At 43.5% G+C, this 10,816-nt stretch overlaps 1 protein-coding gene across 1 annotated transcript; it reads right to left on the bottom strand.

Moving 5' to 3' along the window:
- Nucleotides 978–7,859, bottom strand: LOC102174057 (cationic amino acid transporter 3-like). The gene is made up of 11 exons (XM_018063230.1): nt 7,490–7,859; nt 6,749–6,907; nt 3,446–3,632; nt 3,142–3,254; nt 2,776–2,998; nt 2,468–2,607; nt 2,274–2,376; nt 1,902–2,092; nt 1,537–1,703; nt 1,189–1,297; nt 978–1,033 (listed from the first exon to the last, which is right to left on the bottom strand). The coding sequence occupies exons 1-11, from the start codon at nt 7,857–7,859 to the stop codon at nt 978–980; spliced, it is 1,818 nt and encodes a 605-aa protein (XP_017918719.1).

Genomic DNA, 10,816 nt, shown 5'->3' with positions numbered 1-10,816 from the left:
CCAACCCAGCATTTTGCATGATGTACTCTGCATATAAGTTAAATAAGCGGGGAACAACATAGAGCCTTAACATACTCCCTTGCCAGTTTTGAACTACTCCACCGTTCCATGTCCGATTCTAACTGTTTCCTATGACCTGCATACAGGTTTCTCAGGAGGCAGGTCAGATGGTCTGGTATTCCCATCTCCTTAAGGATATTCCACAGTTTGTTGTGATCCACACAGTCAAAGGCTTTGGCATAGTTAATGTAGCAGAAGTTGATGTTTTCTGGACTTCCCTTGCTTTCTTTGTGATCCAACAGATGTAGGCAATTTGATGTCTGGTTCATCTACCTTTTTAAACCTAGCTTGTATCTGGAAGTTCTCAGTTCATGTACTGCCGAAGTCTAGCTTATGATTTTGAGCATTATCTTGCTAGGCTGTGAAATGAGCACAGTTGTTGAGTAGTTTGAACATTCTTTGGCATTATCTTTCTTGGGATTGGAATGAAAACTGACCTTTTACTTCAAACTTATTGATGACCTAATATTTAAAGTTTAAATCTCACACAATATATGATTACCTATGTTTCCTCCCCAAGTGGCCAGCTCTGTGCTCACGCTGGAGATGGGAACAAGGAGTTGTTTCTCAGGTGCCAGGTTAACATTTTCTTTCTCCCGCTTTTATGTTCTTATACTTTCTTTGCGAAAATCAGTCTTGCCGCACACCTAAGAAGCATGTAATTTTCTGTATGTACATCATACTTTGAAAAACGTACTTAAAAATTAGACAACATTAAAGTCACTTTGTCCACTGGTAATAAAGACAGGGTTGTAGACGCAGGCACCTTCACACTCCATAGAGGCTGAGTGTTCATGTAGCAGAAGACACCTTCTATGTATGTAGGGATTCTACACAACATCTATTACCTTTGGTAAAGATGACTCAGCACTAAGGGTGCTTTTGTCAAGAGTCTAGGTGGTGGAGGTTGGTGGTTATCACTCATCATTCTCTAAGCTGTGTCGGATCCCGTATCCAAAGTATATGAGAAATCCTAGTAAGGAAATGGGAAAATGAGAAGGATAAGTAGGCACTCTTCCAAGTTACAAATGTCCAATAGGCCTCCTATTACAGTGGCCAAGAAGTTTAGGGTTGCTCAGTTTGGGATCTGTCACTCAAGGGGTCTCTTTACGCCAGAAAGCCACTTACCAATCACATTCCAGATGCCAAATATGATCCAGGTCCCAGAAGTTATCTGCATCATCAAGTAAAGGTTCACGAAGATGCTGACCAGTGGGAGGACAGGCAGAGCAGGGACCTGTGGGGCAGAGTCAGTTCATCCCTGAACACACCCCAGATGCCTGAATGAGAGACTCTACCCTACGTGGGCAAGAAGACCAGCCTTCAGACTGTGTATCCAGTGCCTACTCAGACTGTGCATGTAGAGTACTGAGTGGGGATCAGGGAAGAGTCCATTGGTTTTAGCACTCCCTGGATGTTTAGACCGTGAGGCATGTTCACTCCAGGTGGACAGTTTGGGCACATAAGGACACTTACCTTAAAATAAAGAGGAATGGGGTTCTGGGGCTGCCTCCAGATGATGACCATGACCCCAATGATGAGCAGCAGCAGCAGCACAGCCCCTGGTGTGTACCCGGAGTCTTCAGAGAACCCCTGACTGGACCACTGGACCAGGATCACGCTCAAGATTATCATCAGGAGAACTACAGGGGTCAAGGTGGAGGAGAACAGGTTCAACTTCAGAAGCTGAAGATGTCAAGACCTTGGGTCACACCTCTCCCCAGGCTGCCCACCTCAGCAAGGGCCCTCATGTCACCAAGACTCCTTAATGGACAAAATACACACTCCAACACCATACTGTCAATTTCAGAAAACGACCAAAGAGAAATCCCACTGCTCACCGAGTAGTGAGGCACATCCATAAACAATCTGGCCAGATTTCCTAGTGGGGATGGTGCTGATAGGGAACCACAGACTCTTTAAAATGTTTGAGTTTCTTGCTTCAGAGTCCAGCAGATGTCCATCAAGGCCAGGCATCTCAATTTCCCCCTGTGTGTTCTCATTCTTGCTTAAACTCTGATCTGGCTGGTACCTGAATTAGAGGTTTTAAGGCAAATTAACAGCAGTCCCTACTTAGCCAACATCACACAGCCTATTCCACATCTGTCCTATCTTAAGCAGAGCAGGACTTTTAGAAGACAGCATGAAGGCAGAAGACAGTTACTTCCCAACTAATATCCAAGACTCCTTACCAAGGTGCAGTGGGGTCTCACCTGAGGACAAGAACAGAAAATGCCACCAGGGAGTAAACGAACAGAGTCCCGACAGACACAAGATCCACAAGATCTGTGTACTTGAAGAGTAACGCCATGAGCCCTAGAATGAGCGCACAAACAAGGTGAGGAAGGGAGTAAGAAACAGCTGGAAATATGTAAGTTACAGCGTGCATTTCATTTGTTTTTTTAACCTGTAAGATTTGCAGCAGACATCATGGCCACGACACGGATGCCTGTGCGGACATGGGTCCGGGTAAGTACCCGGAAAAGGAGCCCGTCTTCTGCCATCGTGTAGATCAAAGGAGGCATTCTGGACACGGCGCTATGGAGTCTAGAAGAGAAAATGGAAACATGTAAGGACGTGGAGAAGCAGGACAGACCGGAACGTCTGCTTTCTTGTTGGCTTGGGGTAAGATGTCTCTTTGTCTTCTCTACCAATCCTAAGGGTTGGGATATCTGAGTATCTGACAGTAGACAGGGAGAAAACCATGGCACTGACCTGGATATAAGAGCACAGAGGGTGCCAATAATCACGAAGTATCTGGCAGGGAGCCACAAACTATGGAGAATGGCTTGTGGCAAAGGGTTGTGAGGCTGAATCTGGTAGTAGGGCACCATGAGGGTGAGTGCCACTGAGACACCAGAATAAGCCAAAAAGCAGATGAAGATCGTGATCAAGATGCTCCAGGGGATGGAACGATGAGGATTTATAGCTTCTCCCCCTGCAGAAAGGGAAGAAGTGTTGAGTCAGGAAAACACACTGGGAAAAATCCCCTTCCTTGTACTCCTCAATCAGGTTTCCCCAAAGCCAGGGGCAGCCAGTCTGTTCCCAAACCTCAGATGGGATACACAGTGACCATGTTACCTTTAGTGGCAAGAACATCAACACCAAAAAAATAGTAGAAACATGTAGCTGTTCCCTGGAGAATCCCTTCAAAGCCGAAAGGTGCAAACCCTCCAGAACCCAGAGGGCCCAAGCTACGGTGAGAGAAAGAGAGAGAAAGAATGCGGGTGAGGTGTGTTCTTCCATCTCTACTGAGTTTCTCCCTTCATATCTCAAGTCCTGGGCTCCAGGACTCACTCCATCTGGATCCATCAGCCCAGATATCTTTAGTCCACACTATACTAGCTCTGCATACTCTTCACCCATATATTATGGCCAATATTACCCTCCTAAGCCGTAGATGTCTCTGGTTCCAGATATGTTTAGGTTGTAGTCCTGTTCTGTGAGCCTCCAGTTATGCAGATCTCCCTTAATGAAGCCAGTGATGATAATGAAAATGAGAACCAAAATGTTTATTCCTATGGATATTTTGGTAACCAGGATTGACTCACGAACTCCCAGAAGCAGTAGTCCTGCAATGATGTAATATGAAACACTCAAATTATTGATACATTTATAGATATACTGGTCATAGAAACACCTTTTTTCAACAACAAGAGATGACTCCTCACTTGGACATCACCAGAAGTTCAATACTGAAATCAGATTTATTATATTCTTTGTAGCTTAAGGTGGAGAGGCTCTATACAAAAGCAAGACCTGGAGCTGACTGTAGCTCAGACCATCAGTTCCTTAATGCAAAATTCAGGCTTGAATTGAAGAAAGTAGGGAAAACTACTAGATCATTCTGGTATGACCTAAATAAAATCCATTATAATTATACAGTGGAGTTGACAAATAGATTAAAGGAATTAGATCCGTTAAGCAGACTGCCTGAAGAACTAGGGACAGAGATTCCTAACACTGTACATGAGGTAGTGACCAAAACCATCCCCAAGGAAAAGAAATGCAAAAAGGCAAAATGGGGGTCTGAGGAGGCTTTACAAATAGCTGAGAGAAGATGAGAAGTGAAAGGCAATGGAGAAAGGGAAAGATATTACCAACTGAATGCAGAATTCCAGGGAATAGCAAGGAGAGACAAGAAAGCCATCTTAAGTGAACAATCAAAGAAATAGAGGAAAATAGTAGAGTGGGAAAGACTAGAGATCTCTTCAAGAAAATTGGAGATATTAAGGGAACATTTCAAGAAAGGATGGAAAAAAAAAAAAGAAAGGATGGGCACGATAAAGGACACAAATGATAAGGAACTAACAGAAGCAGAAGAGATTAAGAAGAGGTGGCAAGAATACTCAGAACTATACAAAAAAAATGTTTCAGTGGTCTGGATAACCAAGATGGTGTGGTCATTCACCTAGAACCAGACATCCTGGAGTGTGAAGTCAAGTGCATCTTAGGAAGCAATAGTACAAACAAAGCTAGTGAAGGTGATGGAATTCCAGCTGAGCTATTTCAAATCTTAAAAGTGAAAGTGAAAGTGCTGTGAAAGTGCTGTATTTGATATGTGAGCAAACTTGGGAAACTCAACAGTAGCTTCAGGACTTCTAGATCAGTTTTCTTTCCAATCCCAAAGAAGGGCAATGCCAAAGAATGTTCAAACTACTGTACAACTGCACTCATTTCACACGCTAGCAAGGTTATGCTCAAAATCCTTCAAGCTATGCTTCAGCATTATGGGAACCAAGAACTTTCGGATGTACAACAGAGTTAAGAAAATGCAGAGGGCCAGAGATCAAATTGCCAACATTCTTTGGATCGCAGAGAAAGTGTGTGTGTGGGGGGGGAACACAAATGAATCATATACTTCTGCTTCATTTGACTACACTAAAGATTTTGGCTATGTGGATCACAACAAGCTGTGAAAATTGTTAAAGAGATAGGAATACCAGACCACTTTACCTGTCTCCTGAGAAATCTATGCAGGTCAAGAAGCAACAGTCAGATGCAGACATAGAATAATGGACTGGTTCCAAATTGGAAGAGGAGTGCATCAAGGCTGTATATTGTCACCCTGCTCATTTAACTTACATGGAGAATACATCATGCAAAATGCCAAGCTGGATGAAGCACAAGCTGGAGTCAAGATTTCCAGGGGAAATATCAACAATGACAGATACGCAGATGATACCACCCTAATGCAGAAAGTGAACAGGAACTAAAGAGCTTCTTGATGAAAGTGAAAGAGGAGAGTGAAAAAGCTGGCTTAAAACTCAACATTCATAAAGCTAAGAACATAGCATCTGGCCCCATCACTTCCTGGCAAATAGAAGAAGAAAAAGTGGCATCAGTGACAGATTTTCTTTACTTGGGCTCCAAAATCACTGCAGACAGTGACTGCAGCCATGAAATTAAAAGACAATTGCTTCTTGGAAGGAAAGCTATGGCAAACATAGACAACATACTAAAAAACAAGGCCATCACTTTGCCTACAAAGGTCCATATAGTCAGAGCTATGGTTTTACCAGTAGTCATGTACAGATGTGAGAGTTGCACCATAAGAAGGCTGAGCACCAAAGAACTGATGCTTTTGAACTGTGGTGTTGGAGAAGACTCTCGAGAGTCCCTTGGACAGCAAGGGGAACAAACCAATCAATCCTAAAGGAAATCAACCCTGAATATTCATTGGACTGATACTGAAGCTCCAAAACTTTGGCCACCTGATGGACAGAACTGACTCATTGAAAAAGATTCTGATGCTGGGTAAGATTAAGGGCAGGAGGAGAAGAGGGTGACAGAGAATGAAATGGTTCGACAGCATCACTGACTCAATGGACGTAAATTTGAGCAAACTCCAGAATATGGTAGAGGACAGAGGAGCTTGGCATACTATAATGCATGGGGTTGCAAAGACTTGGATATGACTTAGTGACTGAACAAAAACAGGAAGCAGAGAAATAGTTGCTCAGGGCTGGCAGTAGGTGGTGGTGGACAAACAGACAGTGATTGCTCAGTGGATACAGAGGTGTTGAACATGTTTGGAACTAGATGGAGGTGATGGTTGCCCAACATTACAGATGTGCTTAATGCTACTGAACTGTACACTTTAAGATGGTTAATTATTGTGGCAATCTTCTCAGGATACATGTCTAACAAACCAAGATGTACACCTTAATCTTACACAATGTTGTATGTCAGTTATATTTGACTGAAGCTGGGAAAAATTACAAAGTGGTTAATTTTATGCTATGTGAACTTCCTCTCAATTAAAAAAAAATCTTTGGCCTCACTACAAACGAAGACTTGTTGGTCTAAATAAATGATTCTCAGCTTGGGATAATTTTATTCCCCAAGGGACATTGGCACTGTCTGGAGACACCCTGATTGCCACAGTTGGGGGTGGGTGGATGTCACTGGTATCTAGTGAGCAAAGGCCAAGGATGATACTCAACACTCAATAATGATTAAAAAAAGAAATGAAAATTCACAGGACAGTCCCTTCACACCAAAGAATGATAAGCCCAAATTGTCAATAGTGCCAAGGGTGGAAAACAATGGTCTATGTCTTAGCTTCTGTCTCAAGACCCTTCTTTCTATTTTTAATCCCTGACCATTCTGCCACATCAAGACTTTCCTACACCAGCTCCCACACCACACCCCACTCTTCCCATCCTGTTGTTGAGCCCTGTGTCACCTGTCATCAGCAGTACCAGGCCCAGGGCAAAAAAGTCTGCATATGTGGCCAGGGAGTAAGGCAGGTGCAGAGAGAAAGTTTCCTGTAATGCCTGAGAGATGTGATTCCCAATCAGGCTGTCAAAGACGTAACTCGAGACCCTGGCCAAGACAGCAGTACCTGTAGAGGGCAGAAGAAGGAGCATTCATTGACAAATAAAAATTGATGTGCCATAGGATCTAAAAACACAGATAAAATACCTGTATTTAAAAATACCTGCTAAAAAATACAAAATATCAAAGAGTTTCTTTTCATGGGTTGGGGGGAGTAGACCCAAATGATTCACCAAAATGTCAGGTGTTTTAATATGTTAGGAGCCGATCAACGTTATACAAGAAAAGAAAACACGTAAGTGGGAACAGGAGGGCTGGGATAGGCATGAAATTTGAAATCAAGTGGTAAAGGAAAATCCCAGGAAGGCAACAACTGAGGAAAGATTTCACTACGGTGAGGGGATGAGCCTGTGGGACACACCTCCCTCTCACCCACTCCCTACAGTTCCCTTACCTTCTGGGTTCATGGTCCATCATTTAAGGACACAGGACAGAATTGAGTTGACTGCAATTGTGGGGTCTTCCTGACGCTATTATCAACTTTACTCCACGAGACCAAGAATAAAGTGCTCATGAATGAGTGAGAACCCAATCCTCCAACATAGTTTCCCAGTCTTAAGCCCCACACCATTTGCTGGCCCATTCTCACCCGTAACTAAGGGAAGTATGGAGTTCCAGCCAATGACGAAGGCATAGAGTTGACCCATCGTGACATAGCTGTAGAGATACGCAGAACCAAAGCGTGGTACCCAGGCCCCAAATTCAGCATAGCAGAGTCCGGATAACACAGAAAACATGGCAGCCACCAAGAACGAGATGATGGTTGCTGGTCCAGCTATGTACTTTGCCACTGCACCAGCCAGAATGTACACGCCAGCTATCAACATCCTGCCCACACCCACGATCACCAGGTTTAGGAGGTTCAGATGAGCCACGGGTCTCTCAGACTCATCTATGGGCTCCAGCAGCCGCTTGCGCATGAGCTTCTGACCAAACTGGCGAACAAACTGACGCAACATCCTAGACGTAGTTGAGGAGGCTGCAGTTTGCTGAGAAAAGAAGACATAAAGCCGTTAACAATGTCCATCCACCCTCGGCAGTGGGAGTTCAGTTCTATGGAGTATGGAAGTGATGGGAAGCAGGTGGTAAAAGGACACATTGGGCAAGCTCTCCATCTCTGAGATTTGGTTTCTACAATCATAGAGAAGACTTCTAATTTGTCTCTAAGTTACAGGAAAGTTTGCTTGAAAAGAAGTGAGATGGAGTGGATTATGTCTCCCCAAATGTGCCCTTTTGACAGGTAAATTGTTTTGAGCTAAAGTTAATTAAGACCCATTAGATTCAGGAGAAGCTCTTTACCTCTCCCGTAATTGTTCAAAATAATGCAGGTTAGGGGACCTATGCCAGGAAGAGAGCTATTACCACAGAGAACTTTCTAATCTCAGAAAGACTTACCTGCTTGGAGTGGGCAAACATTTGTTCACCAGGCACTTGCTCTTCTCATCCTTCTGTGCATGGTCTTCCTCCCACTTGAAGCCCCAGATTCCCACCCCTTTTTCCTTAACTTAGGGTCATATAAGCCTCAATTGTCTGACAGTCCTTGAGCCTCAAAAATTTTTATGGAGCTCCTGTACATATTAAACTAACTGTGTTCAACTGTCTTATGTCAATTGAATTGTTATCTCAGCTGAAGAATCTAGACAGCCAAGTCTTGTGCCACTACAGAAGCAAAAGCTTCCAACACAGAGCTTGTCACATCATAGGTGCTTAATTGGTATAAGTTGGATAAATAAGAATGCTGATTTTTGAATTGAAATCAACCAGCCCTGCTTGTCTGATTTTCATAAAGCTACATTTCATCTTTTTTCTCCTTTCTCCTGCAAAACAGGGCAAATTATCTTCATTATTCCCTCCCCACTTTGATAGCAGTGAAGTGAGTCTTTTAGGGGCTAGCTGAGCAGAGCACTCAGACTCTGCACTTGTCTTCACCAAGGATCTTGAAACCTGGACACTTTCTGTTTCATTGTTTGCAGAGTGACACAGAATAGTAGCTGTCCTGGGGCAGAATGAGATGACATTTGAGGGGAGGCACAGAAGGACTGATGCTGAGGCTGAAACTCCAATACTTTGGCCACCTCATGCGAAGAGTTGACTCATTGGAAAAGACCCTGATGCTGGGAGGGATTGAGGGAAGGAGAAGAAGGGGACGACAGAGGATGAGATGGCTGGATGGCATCACTGATGTGACGGATGTGTCTGAGTGAACTCTGGGAGTTGGTGATGGACAGGGAGGCCTGGTGTGCTGTGATTCATGGGGTCACAAAGAGTTGGACACAACTGAGCTACTGAACTGCACTGAACAGACTCTAGCCCAGCTCAGTCAAAGCATCAAACTACAGTGGCCTTCCAACTGCCTGGAGGGAGGGGGAACTAATGTTCATTGTGAATCAGAAATGAAAACACTGTGTTTCCTGCTTTGGGACATGAAATGTCTTCTGCCTACACAGCTCTGCAGGGCTAGGCTGATGCAGTGGCCATCAGTTATTGTGAGGGGGGCTTCCATCCCTGATACTCCAAAGCCCAAGTTTAACATTTTGATTAAGAGCAAGCATTCTAAGAGCCAGGAAACTATGAATAGAACCTTGGTTCTGCAAACACTTCAGGACTCTTGAACAAGTCATATCCTTCTCTGGACTGTTTTGTTCTTGCTCAAATGCTGCCGATGAACCTTTCTGCACTGTGAGTAGCAATGTAAAATGGGGCAGCAGCTATGGATGAAGTATTGTGGTTCCTCAAAAATGAAAAATACATTTTCCACATGATCCAGTCATGTCTTATTGGGTGTAGACCCCAAAGAGTTGACAATAGGGTTCAAAACCATATTTGTACACCTGTGTTCCTTAGCAGCATTGTTCACAATAGCTGAAAGTTGGAAGTAACCCAGATGTCCATCCATGAAGGAATGGATTAACACAATGCGGCAGTACATACAGTGGAATATTATTCAGCCTTAAACAGATAGGAAATTCTTTTTTTCAAATATACTTTCTAAAATTTATTTTTCATTGGCGGATGATTGCTTTGCACTGTTGTGTTCATTTCTGCCATACATCAGCATGAATCAGCCATAGGTATGCATATGTCCCCTCCCTCTTGACCCCTCCCATCCCCTTACTCCATCTCACCCTTCTAGGTTGTCACAGAGCACCGGGTTGAGCTCCCTGCATTACATAGCAAATTCCTACTGGTGATCTCTTTTACATATGGTAGTATGTATGTTTCAATGCCACTCTTTCAATTCATCCCAGCATCTCCCTCCCCCTCTGGGTCCACAAGTCTGTTCTCTAAAAGAGACAGGAAATTCTGATGTATGCTATAATGTGGAGGAACACTGAGGACATTATGCTCACTGACATAATCCAGTCATAAAAAAACATGCTATGATTCCATGTCCCTGAAGTACTGAGAGGAGTCAGCTTCTTAAAGTAGAATGGTGGTTTTCTAGGGACTCAAATGAATGGTGAAACTGGGAGTTACTGTTAAACGGAGACCCAGTTTTAGTTTTCTTCTTAGGAAAGAAGAGAACAAAAGAGGTGAAAAGAGTTCTTTAAGATTGGTAGCACAACCATATAAATATACCTGACATCACTGAACTGTATACTTAAAAATGGTTAAGATGGCAAATTTTAAGCTATATGTAATTTACCACCATATTTAAAAATTACTGCCAATAAGAAGAAATAGAGCTAACTTCACAGAGTTGCTGGGTTAGCAAACCAATGGTGACTTAATATAAATCACCACAGAGCCCTCCTCTGAAGACACCAAAATCCACGGATACTCAAGATCCTTACAGTCACTGGGGCATCCACAGTGGAGGAACCTGCAGAATCAGAGGGTCAGCACTACACAGGAGACTGACATCAGTGGTCCTCACACTGTAAACCCTGTTCCAGGGGAATCTTTGATGTTGTTT

Source organism: Capra hircus, chromosome 18 (assembly GCF_001704415.2).
Source record: "Capra hircus breed San Clemente chromosome 18, ASM170441v1, whole genome shotgun sequence".
Taxonomy (NCBI): Eukaryota; Metazoa; Chordata; class Mammalia; order Artiodactyla; family Bovidae; genus Capra; species Capra hircus.
The sequence above is the reverse complement of the archived record's forward strand: the minus strand, read 5'-3'. Positions and strand labels throughout refer to the sequence as shown.

What these genes read in the sequence shown, in the direction of transcription:
- LOC102174057 (XM_018063230.1), bottom strand. Translation starts at nt 7,859, where the DNA reads ATGTTGCGTCAGTTTGTTCGCCAGTTTGGTCAGAAGCTCATGCGCAAG. An exon ending in TGGATGTGCCTCACTACTCG is followed by an intron (nt 1,704 to 1,901) that starts GTGAGCAGTGGG and finishes TGACCCCTGTAG; the next exon opens with TTCTCCTGATGATAATCTTG. An exon ending in CCATTCCTCTTTATTTTAAG is followed by an intron (nt 1,298 to 1,536) that starts GTAAGTGTCCTT and finishes TCTGCCCCACAG; the next exon opens with GTCCCTGCTCTGCCTGTCCT.